Here is a 20786-nt window from a genome sequence, read left to right as displayed (position 1 = left end):
TAGGTTTTTTACCTACAAGCTCCATCAGCTAGAAGTAATCTTTATGAAATGCTCATAAATAAGTTTAGCAAAAAATTTTATAGAAAATAAAGAAGATTAAAAGCATCCTATGCCTAATAAACTCATCTAAAAACATCATTTACTTGAATTTAACAAGAAAACTGACATGAAATTAAAATAATGGTTAAACTTAAAGAACAAGTTTTTTCATAATATGAAATTATTTCCTTAAAGATTCTTAGGGTTATCACCTTCTAGAGAAATGGAAATAAAAACGAAAATAAACAAATGGGACCCAATGAAACTTAAAAGCTTTCGTACAGCAAAGGAAACCATAAACAACACAAAAAGACAACCCTCAGAAAGGGAGAAAATATTTGCAAATGAAGCAACTGACAAAGGATTAATCTCCAAAATTTACAAGCAGCTCATGCAGCTCAATATCAAAAAGAACAAACAACCCAATCCAAAAATGGGCAGAAGACCTAAATAGACATTTCTCTAAAGAAGATATACAGATTGCCAACAAACACATGAGAGGATGCTCAACATCACTAATCATTAGAGAAATGCACATCAAAACTACAATGAGGTATCACCTCACACCAGTCAGAATGGCCATCATCAAAAAACCTACAAACAATAAATGCTGGAGAGTGTGTGGAGAAAAGGGAACCCTCTTGCACTGTTGGTGGGAATGTAAATTGATACAGCCACTATGGAGAACAGTATGGAGGTTCCTTAAAAAACTAAAAATAGAGCTATCATAGGACCCAGCAATCCCACTACTGGGCATATACCCTGAGAAGACCATAATTCAAAAAGAGTCATGTACCACAATGTTCATTGCAGCTCTATTTACAATAGCCAGGACATGGAAGCAACCTAAGTGTCCATCGACAGATGAATGGATAAAGAAGATGTGGCACATATATACAATGGAATATTACTCAGCCATAAAAAGAAATGAAATTGAGTTATTTGTAGTGAGGTGGATAGACCTAGAGTCTGTCACACAGAGTGAAGTAAGTCAGAAAGAGAAAAACAAATGCCGTATGCTAACACACCACTGTAAAGCAATTATACTCCAATAAAGATGTTAAAAAAAAAATTCTTAGGGTTAGGAAATGTTGCACTGGATGGTTCTATCCACATATTCTAGAACATCTGACGTCATATTCACTCACTTTCTACCGTATGAGTCTTTTCTTTTTTTCTCCCTACTTTAAATTGCAGACTTAAAGCTGATTTTAATTTGAGCTCTGTCCACCTTTTTTTTAAGCCTGAATGTGCACAACATTGCTGGAAGGGGAGAGGTCAGCGATAGTAGACAGCATCTGTTAAAACACCTAGGTCCTTTCCATGAGGTTTTTGTTTGTTTCTTCCTTGCATATCTTCTTTACCTATTTGAGAGATGTGTCCCACTTCCATAGGTAGATAATATTGATTTAAATTTGTTTCCTCTTATTTAATGTGCAATTCTTGAGCCTTTACCACAATCAGAGAGAGCAAGTCTATGTGTATCCTAATTGTTTCAACTCTCCATGAAAGTCATTTTTACTATATCTCTTTCAGAAAAGAAGATAAATAAGGTTACCTGCTCAGTTTCTATTTCTCATAAATTATTGGTATTAATTACTGGTAAGTGTTGAACTTAAGCATTGATGTCTGTGAAGAACATGTCTTTAAATGTGGAATTTCATGGTTATCAGAGAAAAATCCTTGCCTTGCTTTCATTTATAGTCTTGGAATTTTTCTTTTACATAATCTATATCTAATATGTATGTAGCTGCTTTTTTTTTTAACCTTCAGCATAAATTTATTCATTTCCTATCTTAAACACCTAGGCCACTTACAGTTCCTGGTCGTGGGTAGGGGACTCTTCCTTGATAAGGCACCCACTGGTAGTTGGGACCATCCCTGTGAGCATATGGACCCAGGAACACCCTTCTCACATCACTCATGCTATACATGCACACGGCTGACCCCTTGAAGATGTTACTAAAAAAGACAGACAGAACAAAAACAGACTTTCATCTTTACACAATGACAGAGCTATTTATACTGAGTTTTTAAATTTCAGATAGCAATTATCAATACTTGAACATAAATTTTCAAATAGTGTTTGGGATTTTTTAAGTCACATGTTTATATATATTTTAATAATACACAAGAGAGCAAAATTATGATTGCTCAAAATTAGAAGGCATGGATGGAAACACCTTTAGTACTCATAGAACATATACATATTCATTTCATAAATAGACAATATACGATATAAATATATACATTCATATCATATGTAAACACTGATAGGAAAAACATATATACAAAATCTAAAAGGTAATGATTAACTCTGATATCAGATAAAATAAAAATGTAAACTTTGGTATTATGTTAAGACTTAAGCATCATTGCTGAAACCAGGAAATGTTTAAACAAGAAAGAATGTTTAAGAACACATTTTATAAACTGAAACTGGTGAAGATGAATAGTCAATGTGTTATATTATAATTTTTAACTCCCAAACCAACAAAAGTATTTGATCAAGTAATAGAGTTCGATTTGTGTGAAGGCATTTAAAATCATCTCTTTCCAACACAGAAAATCATTTTAAGTTAGTAGCTATTATACCCTAGCAAAAGTAGAGTATTACAGCAATTATCCCCATCATTTTGTTGGACAAAAAAAATCAGGTAATTGAAGCAAATTGGAAGTTTACCATGAGCTGCCACAATTTCCCATTTTATTTTGCTTATATAAATACAGCTTGAGGGATTTATTTATACAAAGATATAAAACAGTTATGCACATTAAAAATATGGAATGTATACCTTTTAATCAATCTCTACCCATAGAAAATTACATAAAAATTAGACCAAATGAAAAACATATGTAATAAGAGTTTATTATTGAAAACTGGTGCATCTAGACAATGTCTGGTAGAGTGCAAGCTTCATGAGGGAAGGAACCATGCCTGGCTTCTTTTCTGTAACATAAATTACATATCGCATGGTACTTGACACACAGTAAATTTCAGTAAATATTTATAGAATTTAACAATAATATTTTCATAATGGAATAAGTAGCAAATTAATACATATTTGATACATTATAGTAGTCTATAATGTTTATGTGTCCCTTTTTCATTGTTACACACTTTGCTTATCTATTGATGGAATCCATCATCATCAAAAGATCTTTTTAGGATTTACAGCTGTTAAGACTAACTCATATATGACATCAATCTCGCTGAAGCAGAGAGGTGAAATTATTTTACCCACTAAGCCAGTGATTCTCAAAGTGTGGTTCCGAGACCAACGGCATGGGCATCACCTGGGAATTTGTTAGAAGTGCGTTCTTAGGCCCTACCCCTTCCTATTGAATCAGAGACTCTGAGGGCGGGGCCTAGCATCTGTATTTTAACAGGCTCTCTGGGCGATTCTGACGTGAGCGTAAGACTGAAAACTACTGTACTAAGCAATGAGGAAGCAGAAGAAATGGATTAATATTTGTTTAATTTGAGCCTCCCACATTCTTTAGCTGTCATTCTGTTTTTATACCAAAGGGGAGAAATATTTAGGTATGGGAAATTGCATCTGGTTTTACTAATATAGTTTTCCTAATTTTTACATGTTATTTTAAAAATTAAGTAAAAATGTCCAATCAATTTGTAATGGCTTTAATATTTACAGAAAAAATCAGTGTTGGACATTGTAGTTAATCTTTCTTTATGCTATCACAGTCCCTTGTAGCACTTTTCCTGACTTTTGATTTTAAATTATTTTTCTTTTAAACATTTATACATATCCAAATGCATATCCCTCTTTATATGCATTTAAATATATGTTTCTTTTAGCAACTCCAGGTAATGTAAACTTTATGCTGAATGTAATAGGAAATAATTACTGCTTGATTGACAGCAAGAGCTTTGAGGCAGATGGGGAATGATGAAAGGAGGAGGGCGAGGAGAGGGGGAGATGGGGAAGAAGTAGGAGGAGAGAGAGAGAGTGAGAGAAGAAGAGGGGGTAGGGACAAAGAATAAGAGAAAGGAGAGGGGAGGGAAAAAGATTTTTCACCCTTAGTTTATATCACTACAAACTTTTAACATAACTCAGAGTTCTATGTTTATAATATTTTACTCAAATATTTCACTCAAAATTTTTAAAGTCAAAGCTATACATAGGGCATGGCATACATTTTTCATCATTAAATTTATAGTAATGAATTCTTTGCTAAAATTTATGTAAAAAATGATTTAGGTCATGACTTATTTCAGGCACCCAAGAATGCACAAGAGCTCAAAGGTTTAGCCGACATTGTTCTTTCAAAAATATTTTCACAAATTATGGACACTTGGAAAGCATCTAAAGGACATGAATTTTCTATGATAATAAGAGAGCAAAGCATTATTTACCTGGAAGTTGTAAACACTCCATATACAATTGGATTTTTAGGATCTTTAGAATTCATTAGGAATACATCCTCTGTTTTAAAACAAAATTGGAGAAAGTTGCATTTTTGAAGGTAATGGCAAAGTTTGAATACTCTCTATATGACATCATCAGCTACTTACGCAATTCATCAAAATGAGTGTCAATGCCATTTGGACCTGGCACCGAACAAATGAGACGAGCTTTGAGGAATGTTGTCCATTTATTCACCAGACTTCTGTGGCCCCCGAAGTCATTCTGAAAGGAGAGAATAATGGTTTTAGAAATTGTGCATGCAAATGATAATTTCAAATATCTTATCTTCTCATATCTTGAGACAGATACAAAACACAATTCCTCGTTTTTCAAATTGAGAAATGAATTTTAAATGACTAGATGTAAGTAACTATGCTTTCTTATTATATTTTTGGTGAAATCTATTCACTCCAACCTTGTTCAAGGAGTGACTTACAATAAATATGCCTTAGCATTAAAAAGTCACTGTACTTTTTCCATTCTGTTACCACTTTGCAATGAACAATACTACTCTTGTGTTTGTTTTGGTTTGCTTTTAGTCTCTCTTTCTTATGTAAGTTTTCCTTAAGATTTTACTCACCTAAGTAGGCTGGTTCACAGAGGGAAGCACATTGGCACATAGTAGGCACTTAATGAGTATTTACTGAATGAAAGAATAACTGCATGCCTTATAACCCATACTGAAAATACACCACAAACAAAAGCATGCTAGCATCAAATATTTTTATAAGCTCAGTTGACGCAATGCTGACTTTACAAACAGCATGCTGTAAAAACATCTGCATAAATCTTAATAAAGAAAACTCATTCTAGAGCAAAAATTTTGAAGACGAATCTTCTCACTGAAAATGAAACTTAACTGTAACCTGATGTAGCAATAAATTCTATTATGATGGTATGGATTTACCAGTAACTTATAGTCTTATAAAATAATATTTATGTGCATATGTTTGAAGGAAAATAACTTTTTCTTCAAAAATATAACACTGATTTATATTTTGTTTATATGATTTTATTTAGTATAAAGATTTTTTTAACCCTTGTAAGTACTGCTTTTAAATATGCCTTATATTTTGTGGAGAAAAGATTCTCATATATTGCATATATCATTTGCATGTTTCCAGGGCATTAAAACTTTTAATTTTCCAGTAATTTAATATACTACAGATAAATAATTAGATCATGATTGGGATAGGAAAGAGGATACCCCCGCCCCCAAGACAGGGATTTTTAAAATTTCATGATTTTTTTTTAAAAAGAAATAATTTCATTTTGTCTTAACTGGATTTGTCGTTGTGATTTTTCTTGAGATGAAAGGTGCTTTAATATACGATAACAGTTAGCTTCATTCATATTTCATATATACTGTACTGTACAGTATAGAGGGTAAGAATAGTATTATTATCATATTTTCACACTGATACTAACTAATCCATACATATTTACTGACCAATTTTTTATTCTATATATCTAACATTATAATACATATCACATCTGAATTTGTGCCACACAGTATATGAAAGTTCAGAGCTTCAAAATTACGTGTGTGCACATATGTGTATATAGGATGCTATAATCAATTCATAAGAACAAGCTATAACACTTATCTCTTTTATATTCATACTTGAGTTATTTCCAACAAAAAATATTCATTGAAAACTTATACATTGTAGGAACCTATGCTAGGTCTGAGAATACAAAAATTATATTTTCCCAGGTAATATGAAAAAAATTATTTCTCTAGAATTTCAAACTAATATTATTTAATGTAATTGTGAAATAACACCTCACAACCTGTACCTCTATGTTTGACTATGAAGTTATTCATAAGCAACTATAATATGTTTTCAATCTTTTTTTGTTATTTAAATATTTATAGTGATCAGTCAAGCTTTTTAGCCATATTTTTCATTATATTTGTACAAAGGTGGAAAAGGAAAAATCTGTGATTGGACAATGATACCCTCCTCATTTTTTTCTTTTTTTTTTTTTTTTTTTCTCAGTGCTACAACTTTTTTTTTTTTTTTTTTTAAATTTATTTTATTTATTTTTATTTTTGGCTGTGTTGGGTCTTCGTTTCTGTGCGAGGGCTCTCTCCAGTTGTGGCAAGCAGGGGCCACTCTTCATCGCGGTGCGCGGGCCTCTCACCGCCGCGGCCTCTCCCGTTGCGGAGCACAGGCTCCAGACGCGCAGGCTCCAGACGCGCAGGCTCAATAGTTGTGGCTCACAGGCCCAGCCGCTCCGCAGCATGTGGGATCCTCCCAGACCGGGGCACGAACCCGTGTCCCCTGCATTGGCAGGCGGACTCCCAACCACTGCGCCACCAGGGAAGCCCCTCATTTTTTTCTTTACCTCACCTTGCATATCTGACCTATTCTAGCGTGAGTGGCTTTTCCAGTGTGTTCTCCATCTATCGCATTTTCACGGAAGAAAAAATACACTTTGTCATCTTCAGGGTTGTCACTTTCTGGGATGAGGTGGGCACTAATGAACCTTGGATCTGAGAGACAAATTATAGCATATATATTAATTCACAGTTGGGTAAATAAGACCATTCATTACAGTCCATTTTCAATTTTCTCTTAACCCCTATGTGACATATTTCAAGACCTAATCTCTCTTTAGTTCACTCTTTTTCAGTAGATGTGAACTGTTCTTTATGTATTTTAAAGTATGTTACAAATCACCTTATGTCTCAAAAAATTTTTTTTTCCATAAAGTTAGGAGTAGGTGCAGAAATCCTCCAAGTGACCATATAGTGCAGATGCATTACTGGATATTAAAACATTTTGCAAAGTGTAAGGGCTATTAAATATTACTTATTGTCATCACTATTGTTATTCTTTATTTCAAGCATAAAATAATTTAAATCAAACTGCCAATTGGTCTATTCCACTTTCGAGCAAAAACTAGGTGGGAGGGGAGAGATGAGATTCATATAAAACAAAACAAAAGAAATTTTCTCAAGTTGAACCCCATCTCATTAAATGGCATCGTCATTTATGAGGTACTCAAGCCCCAAACCATGTAGTTACCCTTGAGTTCTCTGAGTCTCCACACAGCAGTGTGTACCTCTGATATGTCACTTCAGACATATCTAAACCCTCCTATATCTTTTCAAATCACACACAATAAAATGCAAACTCCTTCCAGTGACCAGAAGTCATTTACCATCTGGTCCCTGCTACCTCACATGACTTTTCTTCTTCCTACCCTTCCCTTCCCTAACTTACTCTTAGCCAGACATACCAAACCCCTTCCTGGTTCTCAAACAGGTCAAGCACTCTCAGTACTGCCTCAGATTTTTCCTCACTGCGTAACTCTCTGCCCTCATATATTCTAAAGACAGGATTCTTAGTTTTACTCAGGTCTTTGTTCAAAATATTATGTTATCAAAGACATCTTTGTTGACTACCCTAATTTAAAGTGCTGAAAGCCTTACTCCTACTTACATGCATTACTTTTCTTCCTAACATTATGAAACACCTGCTATGCTACATCTCTCTGTTTCTTTGTCTCTCTTTAATCTTCATTTGCCCATTGTCTGTCTCCCTCCCCATCCCAATGAATATCAGTTCGATTAGAGCAAGGACTTGGAGTGCTTTGTTTGATGCTATGATCCTAGAGCTTAAAACACTGTGGGCATTCAATGAATATCTGTGCAAGAAGACAAGGAAAGAGAAAAGGAAAAAACAAGACTGCCTAGATTATGCAGAAGGTGTATTTGTGATGTCTAGAGTCCTACTTCAAAACATACTTCCGTAAGTACCTGGCTTGATATGGCTGTGGGCTCATATAAACTAACAATATGTAATTGCTTCATGGCTTTAACAATGTAAGATACTAAGAAGCTGAGTTTGTTTCATTGAAAGCACTTAGGATCGTTGCAGGTATTTAAGTTCTCACAATAACCTTTTACTTTTACTCCCATGGTGTATTATGTTATCAAGTTAACAATGAAATATACACACCTAGGTCAGCACCATACTTAAGATACCAGGAAAGGGATCAGAATATTGAAACCAGCTTTATCCATCTTATTTAGTCCTAACCTTTTCACCTGTGAATAATCATGTTGTCATGTGTACTACACTTGTAACTTTCCTTTAGTATTTGCTCTGGGACCATGTACTTAGTATATTTCACAGGGCTACACTCCACTATCTTTTTCAGGCAAATTATACAGACCCTGTAAGTAATGCGAAACATATGAAATATTACCTATTCATATTTAAAGTTCAGTAGGCCAGTGGAATAAGGGAAGGAGAATAAAACCTCAAAAGTTGGAATCAGGACTAGAATTTTTAATAATACATTACTTCAACTTTAATAAATGTTGCAAAGGTGGTTTTTCTTCGTAAATTTCTACTTAATCATATTCATAAACATATTTGTATACATGTTTTTGTCTCCTGAAGAATGGTGAGTGGATTAATGTGACAATAGTACAAATTATGTTACAAACCCAATAATTACTACCCCACTGATGAAGTCAGATTTCTAGATTCAGAAATTCAGCACGTCCATGTATGTGTGTGTGCATGTGCATGCAGATATATAGCACAGACCTACACGTGATAGAACTCAGTTCAATCACTTACAACTTTTGTGACATTTTAGCAAGACTCTTACCTCTCAGATCTCAGTTGCCTAATTTTCAAATTGGGTTTATTTCATGTTAAGTTCAATTCACCTTGTGTCATAAACAGTTCACATACAAACAAGTATTTTAAACTTAAATAGTACATGTGAAACAACTTTGTAAAATATTAACAGATGTACTATGTTGTTATGATGATGATACTAAAAGGAAGCCTCAATCACATGTTAAGTTCTCATTATAAGATCTCATTATAATACAGCTGCAGAATTAAAGTGAAAAATCATACTTTCTTCTGCTTTAATGCTGAAAAAATGGAGAAGTCAGTTTAATACTACCTCCCATATTAAGGAAGTTTTTCAAATAAACACTTGAATAACTTAAAGAATTTCAAGTAATTAAACCCAACTACCTTTTATTTGATCACAAATACACGCAAGGCACTATGTAGAAAACAAAATGAATAATATACATCCCTTGTTTTCAGAAAGCTACAATCTAGCAAAAGTGATGTTAGAAGCATACAAATGACAACAAAGCAAACAATATTTTATACTTATAGATATTCTCTTAACTTAGTATTTGGGCATGAAAAAAGGAGTTATCAAACATCATGCTTCCATCTCTAAAATATGTGAAGATAATTATCATCTTATAAATATGGGCTCTAGTAGGAAATAATTCAAACAAGTTATCACGTACATTAATTGTTAAAAGGGTCTTCAATTCTAGTCTCTCCTTTAGTATCTGATACTACAGGCACAGAGGATTTGGTAAGTGAATTAACAGTTAGTGACACAGCTTCAGATACAGACAAAAAATACCATTAGGCATAGAAAACAAAAGACAACTATATTAAAATAGTAAAAGAGATTACCAAAGAAAAACAATGTGACTTCTCTTCAAGAAATTTAGGTTATATCTTATACTTGAAAAAACATTCACTCTAATTTCAAAATAAATTAGGTCTTTAGTTGATCTCCTCCAAAAATTTAAAAGAAGCCATTCTTCTAATATTTCAAATTTAGAAAATCTTTTTTTTTTTGGCCAAAATCTCTGCTCACTGTTCATTTTCTACTTATGCCCCAAAGTTTGCCTCTCCCTTCCTTGCCCCTCTTATTCTCTCAGTCTATTCCCCTCCCCTCTGGTGAATTCCCCTCTTTATCAAATGAACATTCTAACCAGTCATTCTAATTGTCTTCCCTATCATCCTAGAACCTCTTGGCCTCCTAAACCTCCACTTACCTGCCTATGAAACCCCAGAACTTTTTTTCCCTTTGCCCCCATACCTAAGCCAGGATAAAGAAAACCATATAATCGTAGTAAATGGATTTGCTATAAATTCAAGTTATTTATCCTGAACAAGAATTCTAATGTTGCTAAGTAATTATTTTATTTACTTTTAGTGGCTCACCTTAGACTTATTATCAGCTACTGTTTAAAATCATTCTCATTGTCTTCAGAACAACTAATGTGCCATCTCTCAATCTACCCACCAAAGATGGACTTTCTAATTTGTTATACTGCTGAGACCAAGGCCATTCAGTAAGAACTCCCTCCTTTTGCTTCCTTCACACCCTTCACAATTGTTCTTTTCTTCCTTTCTGTGGAAGAATTATTTCCCTTCCATTATATATATAAGGCCTCTCTCTATTTGCTCTCAATCTAATAATCTACAGAACTTTTCTCCAATAAGCAATCTCTATTCTTCATGTAATCACTTACATTTATATTTTCATTTATCAAATATCTCCTAATCATTTACTCTATGCACTGAATTGTGGAAGATTAGGGGATACTGTGATGAAATGTTTTCTGCCTACATGGTGCTTACTGTCTGTGAGGGAATACCAACAGTTAAACAGAGCAATTATCAAATCGCACATAACAAGCAAAAATGAGTTTGGAACGAATGCAGTGAGAAATAGAAGGGACAACTGATCTTGCTTTGAAGGAATTAGGGAAAGTTTTTCTCAGAAGATATGACATGTAATTCAAGACCTGAAGAATAAGAGTTTCCCAGGTAGAAGAAACACAGGTGCAAGGTCACAGAAACAACAGAGAATGTTGTGCAACAGGAGAGAGAGGTGGTCAGAGAGGATGACAGAAAGTTAAGCAGAGGCCAGCATAAGAAGGAAGTTTATTGTTCAGGAGTTTATTGTCCTAATGGCTAAAAGGGAAACCAATGAAGTATTTTAAACCTAGTAATGACGTTACCAGGTTTCTATTTCAAGAAGATCACTGGCTGCTGTAGGAAAAATATATATACTGAGGCAAGAATGAAGGCAGGAAAATTACTTAGAAGACTGGTGAGAAATGATGGTGATGTGGACTTGTATGATAGAGGAGACATATGCAGAGATTATGGGAAAGTAGAACCAATGGATTATGTTCACTGATAAGATGCTGGATGTGAGAAGTAGTAAGAAAAATCATGGTAAAATTAAAGGAAAGACCGATTTAAACAACTGGTGGGATAGGAATCATTTACCAAGAAGGAACACTTGAGGGAGAATAGATACGAGATGTGGAAGGAAGACTAGCTCAGTTTAGTGCATCTTTAGAGGCAGATGCTTGTGAAGTTATCCCTTAGACCATGAAATACAAGAGCTTAGAGAGGGAGGAACCAAGATGGCGGAGTAGAAGGACATGCTCTCACTCCCTCTTGCGAGAACACCAGAATCACAACTAGCTGCTGGACAGTCATCAACAGGAAGACACTAGAACTCACCAAAAACGATACCCCACATCCAAAGACAAAGGAGAAGCCACAATGAGATGGCAGGAGGGGTGCAATCACAGTAAAATCAAATCCCATAACTGGTGGGTGGGTGACTCACAGACTGGAGAACACTTATACCACAGAAGTCCACCCACTGGAATGAAGGTTCTGAGCCCCATGTCAGGCTTCCCAACCTGAGGATCTGGCAAGGGGAGGAGGAATTCCTAGAGAATCAGACTTTGAAGTCAAGTGGGATTTGATTGCAGGACTTCAACAGGACTGGGGGAAACAGAGACTCCACTCTTGGAGGGCACACACAAAGTAGTGTGTGCATCGGGACCCAGGGGAAGGAGCAGACCTACCTGCTAGTGTTGGAGGGTCTCCTGCAGAGGTGGGAGGTGGCTGTGGCTCACCGTGGGGACAAGGACACTGGCAGCAGAAGTTCTGGGAAGTACTCCTTGGTGTGAGCCCTCCCAGAGTCCGCCATTAGCTCCACAAAAGAGCCCAGTAGGCTCCAGTGTTGGGTTGCCTCAGGCCAAACAACCAACAGGGAGGGAACCCAGCCCCACCCATCAGCAGTCAAGCAGATTAAAGTTTTACTGAGCTCTGCCCACCAGAGCAACAGCCAGCTCTACCCACCACCAGTCCCTCCCATCAGGAAACTTGCACAAGCCTCTTAGATAGCCTCATCCACCAGAGGGCAGAGAGCAGAAGCAAGGAGAACTACAATCCTGCAGCCTGTGGAACAAAAACAACATTCACAGAAAGACAGACAAGATGAGAAGGCAGAGGGCTATGTACGAGATGAAGGAACAAGACAAAACCCCAGAAAAACAACTAAATGAAGTGGAGATAGGCAACCTTCCAGAAAACAGAATTCAGAATAATGATAGTGAAGATGATCCAGGACCTCAGAAAAAGAGTGGAGGCAAAGATCGAGAAGATGCAAGAAATGTTTCACACAGATCTAGAAGAATTAAAGAACAAACAAACAGAGATGAACAATGTAATAACTGAAATGAAAACTACACTAGAAGGAATCAATAGCAGAATAACTGAGGCAGAAGAATGGGTAAGTGACCTGGAAGACAGAATGATGGAATTCACTGCTGTGCAACAGAATAAAGAAAAAAGAATGAAAAGAAATGAAGACAGCCTAAGAGACCTCTGGGACAACATTAAATACAACAACATTCACATTATAGGTCTCTCAGAAGGAGAAGACAGAGAGAAAGGACCCGAGAAAATATTTGAAGAGATTATAGTCGAAAACTTCCCTAACATGGGAAAGGAAATAGACACCCAAATCCAGGAAGTGCAGAGTCCCATACAGGATAAAGCCAAGGAGAAACACACCGACACACATAGTAATCAAACTGGCAAAATTTAAAGACAAAGAAAAATTATTAAAAGCAGCAAGGGAAGAACAACAAATAACATACAAGGGAACTCCCATAAGGTTAACAGCTCATTTCTCAGCAGAAACTCTACAAGCCAGAAGGGAGTGGTATGATATAATTAAAGTGATGAAAGGGAAGCACCTACAACCAAGATCACTCTACCCGGCAAGGATCTCATTCAGATTCGATGGAGAAATCAAAAGCTTTACAGGCAAGCAAAAGCTAAGAGAATTCAGCACCACCAAACCAGCTCTACAACAAATGCTAAAGGAACTTCTCTAAGTGGGAAACACAAAAGAAGAAAAAGACGCACAAAAACAAACCCAAAACAATTAAGAAAATGGTAATACGAACATACATATCGATAATTACCTTAAACGTGAATGGATTAAATGCTCCAACCAAAAGACATGGGCTTGCTGAATGGATACAAAAACAAGACCCACCTATATGCTGTCTACAAGAGACCCACTTCAGATCTAGGGACACATCCAGACTGAAAGTGAGGGGATGGAGAAAGATATTCCATGCAAATGGAAATCAAAAGAAAGCTGGAGTAGCAATACTCATGTCAGATAAAATAGACTTTAAAATAAAGAATGTTACAAAAGACAAGGAAGGACACTACATAATGATCAAGGGATCAATCCAAGAAGAAGATATAACAATTATAAACATATATGCACCCAACATAGGAGCACCTCAATACATAAGGCAACTGCCAAGAGCTATAAAAGAGGAAATCGACAGTAACACAATAATAGTGGGGGACTTTAACACCTCACTTACACCAATGGACAGATCATCCAAAATGAAAATAAATAAGGAAGCAGAAGCTTTAAATGACACAATAGACCAGATAGATTTAATTGATATTTATAGGATGTTCCATCCAAAAACAGCAGATTACACTTTCTTCCCAAGTGCGCACAGAATATTCTCCAGGATAGTTCACATCCTGGGTCACAAATCAAGCCACAGTAAATTTAAGAAAACTGAAATCATATCCAGCATCTTTTCTGACCACAACGCTATGGGATTAGAAATGAATTACAGGGGAAATAAACGTAAAAGACACAAACACATGGAGGCTAAACAATACGTTACTAAATAACCAAGAGATCAATGAAGACATCAAAGAGGAAACCAAAAAATACCTGGAGACAAATGACAGTGAAATCATGACGATCCAAAACCTATGGGATGCAGCAAAAGCAGTTGAAGAGGGAAGTTTATAGCTATACAAGCCTACCTCAAGAAACAAGAAACATCTCAAATAAACAATCTAACCTTACACCTAAAGGAACTAGAGAAAGAAGAACAAACAAAACCCAAAGTTAGCAGAAGGAGAGAAATCAGAAAGATGAGAGCAGAAATAAATGAAATAGAAACAAAGAAAACAATAGCAAAGATCAATAAAACTAAAAGCTGGTTTTCTGAGAAGATAAACAAAATTGATAAACCATTAGTCAGACTCATCAAGAAAAAGAGGGAGAGGACACACATCAATAAAATTAGAAATGAAAAAGGAGAAGTTACAACAGACATGGCAGAAATACAAAGCATCCTAAGAGACTACTACAAGCAACTCTATGCCAATAAAACGGACAACCTGGAAGAAATGGACAAATTCTTAGAAAGGTATAGCCTTCCTACACCTGTGATTAAAAATCTTCCAACAAACAAAAGTCCAGGACCAGATGGCTTCACAGGTGAATTCTTTCAAACATTTAGAGAAGAGCTAACACCCATCCCTCTCAAACTCTTCCAAAAAACTGTGGAGGAAGGAACACTCCCAAACTCATTCTATGAGGCCACCATCACCCTGATACCAAAACCAGACAAAGATACTACAAAAAAAGACAATTACAGAGCAATATCACTGATGAATATAGATGCCAAAATCCTCAACAAAATACTAGCAAACAGAATCCAACAACACATTAAAAGGATCATACACCATGATCAAGTGGGATTTATCCCAGGGATGCAAGGATTCTTCAATATACGTAAATCAATCAATGTGATAAACCATATTAACAAATGGAAGAATAAAAAGCATATGATCATCTCAATAGATGCAGAAAAAGCTTCTGACAAAATTCAATACCCATTTATGATAAAAACTCTCCAGAAAGTGGGCATAGAGGGAAACTACCTCAACATAATAAAGGCCATATACAACAAACCCACAGCAAACATCATTCTCAATGGTGAAAAACTGAAACCATTTCCCCTAAGATCAGGAACAAGACAAGGATGTCCACTCTCACCACTATTATTCAACATAGTTTTAGAAGTGAAGAAGTAAAACTGTCACTGTTTGCAGATGACATGATACTATACATAGAGAATCCTAAAGACACCACCAGAAAACTATTAGAGCTAATCAATGAATTTGGTAAAGTTTCAGGATACAAAATTAATGCACAGAAGTCTCTTGCATTCCTATACACTAATGATGAAAAACCTGAAAGAGAAATTAAGGAAACACTCCCATTTACCATTGCAACAAAAAGAATAAAATACCTAGGAAAAAACCTACCTAAGGAGACAAAAGACCTGTATGCAGAAAACTATAAGACACTGATGAAAGAAGTTAAAGATGATACCAACAGATGGAGAGATATACCATGTTCTTGGATTGGAAGAATCAATATTGTAAAAATGACTATACTACCCAAAGCTATCTACAGATTCAATGCAATCCCTATCAAATTACCAATGGCATTTTTTATGGAAGTAGAACAAAAAATCTTAAAATTTGTATGGAGATACAAAAGACCCCGAATAGCCAAAGCAGTCTTGAGGGAAAAAAACGGAGCCGGAGGAATCAGACTCCCTGACTTCAGACTGTACTACAAAGCTACAGTAATCAAGACAATGTGGTACTGACACAAAAACAGAAACACAGATATATGGAACAAGATAGAAAGCCCAGAGGTAAACCCATGCACCTATGGTCAACTAATCTATGACAAAGGAGGCAAGGATATACAATGGAGAAAAGACAGTCTCTTCAATAAGTGGTGCTGGGAAAACTGGACAGCTACATGTAAAAGAATGAAATAAGAACACTCCTTAACACCATACACAAAAGTAAACTCAAGATGGATTAGAGATCTAAACGTAAGACCATACACTATAAAACTCTTGGAGGAAAACATAGGAAGAACACTCTTTAACATAAATCACAGCAAGATCTTTTTTGACCCACCTCCTAGAGTAATGATAATAAAAACAAAAATAAACAAATGGAACCTAATGAAACTTAAAAGCTTTTGTACAGCAAAGAAAACCATAAACAACACAAAAAGACAACCCTCAGAATGGGAGAAAATATTTGCAAAGGAATCAACGGACAAAGGATTAGTCTCCAAAATATATAAAGAGCTCATGCAGCTCAATATTAAAAATACAAACAAGCCAATCCAAAAATGGGCAGAAGACCTAAATAGGCATTTCTCCAAAGAAGACATACAGATGGCCAAGAAGCACATGCAAAGCTGCTCAACATCACTAATTATTAGAGAAATGCAAATCAAAACTACAATGAGGTATCACCTCACACCAGTTAGAATGGGCATCATCAGAAAATCTACAAACAACAAATGCTGGAGAGGGTGTGGAGAAAAGGGAACCCTCTTGCACTGTTGGTGGGAATGTAAATTGATACAGCCACTACGGAGAATAGTATGGAGGTTCCTTAAAAAACTAAAAATAGAACTACCATATGACCCAGCCATCCCACTACTGGGCATATACCCAGAGAAAACCATAATTCAAAAAGACACATGCACCCCAACGTTCACTGCAGCACTATTTACAATAGCCAGGTCATGGAAGCAACCTAAATGCCCATCGACAGATGAATGGATAAAGAAGAGGTGGTACATATATACAATGGAATATTACTCAGCCATGAAAAGGAATGAAATTGGGTCATTTGTAGAGACGTGGATGAATCTAGAGACTGTCATACAGAGTGAAGTAAGTCAGAAAGAGAAAAACAAGTATTGGATATTAATGCATATATGTGGAACCTAGAAAAATGGTACAGATGAACGGGTTTGCAGGGCAGAAATTGAGACACAGATGTAGAGAACAAACATATGGACACCAAGGGGGGGAAGAGGCGGTGAGTGTGGGGTGGTGGTGTGATGAACTGGGCGATTGGGATTGACAGGTATACAGTGATGTGTATAAAAGTGATCACTAATAAGGACCTGCTGTATAAAAAAAAAGTAAAATAAAATGCAAAAATTTTTTTAAAAAAGAGCTTAGAAAAGAAAAGAGGCCTATAGTTGAAGCTATTTAAAAGTAAAGTCAATGGGGTGATTAGGAGGGTATAGAATAAAAAGATAAAAGAGGATAGAATGGAGCCCTGAGAAAAGTGATGAAAAGCAGGAAGAAATCTAGCAACTGGGGAGCTGTAAAATGAAGGGAAGAAGGCAATCTTTTGTTGAATGGTCAATCTTTTAAGTCTTTTTATCCTGAGAAAGAAAAAGAAAACCAGAAAACTTCCACGGACACTCCATGGAATCTATTGTGGCTTTTTGCACCCATTAAGCCATAGAACTTCTTGGAGAGTACATATACTCCCTGCCCCAGTTACCACTTGCTTCTCAACTCTTTGCTGTCTATAGATTTTGGCAACTTTCACCATTGGTAGTGTCCTTAATGAGAAACAACAGAAACCACCAAATCAGCAAATTGGTACTCATCTTCCTTTGTCTTTAGCCGTTGACACAATGAAATATTCAGATCTTCCCCCAAATTTTTATTGCTTCTCTGGTTTGTGGCTTTTTTGTGTCTGAGCCTGAATTGTTAATAATCAAATCTTCATAATTTCCTTTAGGACGCTCTTTTCCTAAATCCCTAAATATAGACATTCCTTAAATTTTGTGGGGGCACTTTTATTTCTTTCTACTCCTATAAATAAAGTTATCTCCTGGTATTGCTTCCATTATTTTAATATTCTTAATTTTCTTTATTTTTAAAGTTTTTTTCTTTGGGGATTTATTCACTTATAATGCTTGAAGTATCACCAAACTATATAAACCTTTCTTTTCTTCCTGCATCCAATTCTGCACTTCAAAATTTTGGCTAAAATTTTCTAGATTTGAGATTTCTAGAAATCTCACTGCAACTTTAATTCGTCATGCTTAGCAAAGAACTTGTCAACTTTTCCTTAAAAACTGTTTCTGCTCTTCCCGTTCCATTTTGGTTAATGTCAAGAGCGGCACCTAGATATAAAATGTGTTTTTACCTTACATTGCCCCCATCTCCTGCAGGACTTCTGTTCTCTACTCTAAATCTATTATCAAACTTATTCCTGCTATTGTTTTCACTTCTTCTCCCTGTTTTATAGTCTTAAATTTGCCAGCACAATTCTTGTTCTTTTCACTTAACAGTTATATTTTTGGAATCATCTAACTGGTCTTCCACATGTATTATCTATTTCTTCTAAGCCATCATCCATGCAGTGCTACAGAAAGAAATACAAATGCATTTACACCATATATTTTCCAGAACAGATTTCAAGTGTCATAGGATATGACAAAGTAGCATAAATTAAGATGTGGCAAGCAGAAAGGGCAATAGGGCTGATATTACTCTGGGCCAGTAACAGGGCTAAAAGGAGATACTACATTCATCAATACACCTGCTTAAGATGGACCACAGTTTTGGTTCAGAACTTTCTAGCACAAGAGGAAAGTGGGAAACCTTGTCAGTTTCATTATTCACACTGTCTCTGATATAGAAAATAAACTAAGGGCAATCCACATCATCCACGAACTAACCTCGACTTACCTTCCAGTAGAACTGACCACAGTTTCCCTTCTTTAGCCCCTTAGTGAACCTGCATATCATTCTAGAAGACAACACATCCACGATCTTCACAGGCATTTATCTCACAGAACATGGAGGAAAGTTTGCTTCTACCTCTTCTATATCACTTAATTCTTTTTCTATTATGTTCATCTTCATATTTGTTATGATAAGCATTTGTCCTATATTTCTCCCTCTCTTACCTTCAGCTTCTATATATACTAAAAATTTATTTTGAATCTATCTCACTGCAGCTACCCAAATGTAGGCCCTTATCTCTTCTCTCCTGGCAGCCACATTCAATGTTCTCCCTGCTTCTGGCCTCACCTTCTCCAAACCACCTTGTATGGTCTACCACCTTTTAATATACAAACTGTTCCCTGGCACCTGGTGCATATTCCTCAATCAGAATCCATAAAACTCTATTTAATAATTTGTTTTCTTTCCCCTCTATTCTTGTAAGCTGGTCTCTCTATATTTTCCTAGTTCTTCCAGTATAAGTATAATTTCTGAAACAGAACATCACTCCTAAATAAATGAATGAATTAATTAATAAACGAAAGAATTTGCTGAACTAAAATGTGTAAGGTTTTGTTTTTTTTTTTAAAGAATCACATTTTCTTGCTTTTTGACATAGTTTATTGAAGCTTTGGGGATGAATAGAACTCAGCATAGCTTTAACAAAGGCTCCTGGTTAAAGAAATGCTTAGACATGCTTTAAATTGCAACTATTTCTAAGAGTTATTATGCAATAGTGGGTTTTCAAAATGTTCTTCTGAAATGTTATAAATGTTCTTTGAACTTGGAAGAAGCTTTCTTTTTCTGATTGCATCCTTTTGTATTAGGTAATTAATGCAGTAAAAAAAGATTATCTGTTTGTAATTTTTCAAAATTAGATTTCATCAATAGGATTAAAATCACAGAAAGCATGTCTGTCCATTTTATGAAGCTAAGATCAATGCATATGTTAGGGGTCAGAGATTACCACTGTCCTGAGAAACTTCAAGCAATTCAATAACTTGCTGTGTGATCAAAAACTCCATATGGAAGTTTTACCAAAATTCATTCAGATTGACCTACTTTATTAGTTCTCCTTAGGAATCTAAGAAAATTCATGGTATTCACAAAGGAAGTTATTCTACTTCCAGTTACTCCCAGCAAATGGCAAGCAGAAATGAAAAACCCAAACCCACTAGTTTTTTTCTTTTAAAATTTGTGTTCTGTAACCCATTAAATCAGAGATTGTCTATTTCCAGTCCTCAGACACAAATTCCTGATTTCAATATGGCCCAAGTCCATTGAAACTAACAGACACATATTTACAGATGTTTTAATAATGTAAACAGTTACAATGCCCCTAGATACCTCTCCACATTGCAACTCTGTACAGTTCTCTACTCTGTAAAGTTCACAAAATCCCAAGTGACAATGATTTAACAAAATCTTTGAGCTTGTACAATTTGAATATATTTCTTGCAATGTGAAGCAGGAAGTTGATGTGGATGTGTATTAAAAGCTGAACATCAAAAGAAAAGGGCAAAATCCATTTAAGCAAGATCAAAGTGCATTAATCTTGCCAGTACACAACTGCAATGTAAACACTACAAAGGGTAAATAGAGTTGGAAATATTCTCTCATCTGGATAGCTTAAATGGTATGCCTTCGGGGAAGAAACTCTGTCTTTACAGGTACTGTGCTACTTTTGCAATGTCCCTGAGCACAGGGTAGAAGCTGAACAAATAATCATATTTAATACTCTTGGG

At 35.6% G+C, this 20786-nt stretch overlaps 1 protein-coding gene across 2 annotated transcripts in view; it reads right to left on the bottom strand.

The window, feature by feature from the left end:
• The window catches only part of SEMA3A (semaphorin 3A), a 495018-nt gene that overhangs the window by 45331 nt on the left and 428901 nt on the right, over positions 1-20786 (bottom strand). For both annotated transcript variants that reach the window (XM_057550500.1, XM_007170273.2), the window contains 4 exons: positions 6827-6969; positions 4577-4691; positions 4418-4487; positions 1857-2001 (listed from right to left, as the gene is read on the bottom strand). In XM_057550500.1, the coding sequence (XP_057406483.1) occupies positions 1857-2001; positions 4418-4487; positions 4577-4691; positions 6827-6969 (473 nt within the window). The remainder of the gene's footprint in view (positions 1-1856; positions 2002-4417; positions 4488-4576; positions 4692-6826; positions 6970-20786) is intronic.

The sequence above is a fragment of the Balaenoptera acutorostrata genome, chromosome 7 (genome assembly GCF_949987535.1).
Source record: "Balaenoptera acutorostrata chromosome 7, mBalAcu1.1, whole genome shotgun sequence".
In the NCBI taxonomy this organism is placed as follows: Eukaryota; Metazoa; Chordata; class Mammalia; order Artiodactyla; family Balaenopteridae; genus Balaenoptera; species Balaenoptera acutorostrata.
Note: the sequence above shows the minus strand (reverse complement) of the source record. Positions and strands in the feature narration are given on the sequence as shown.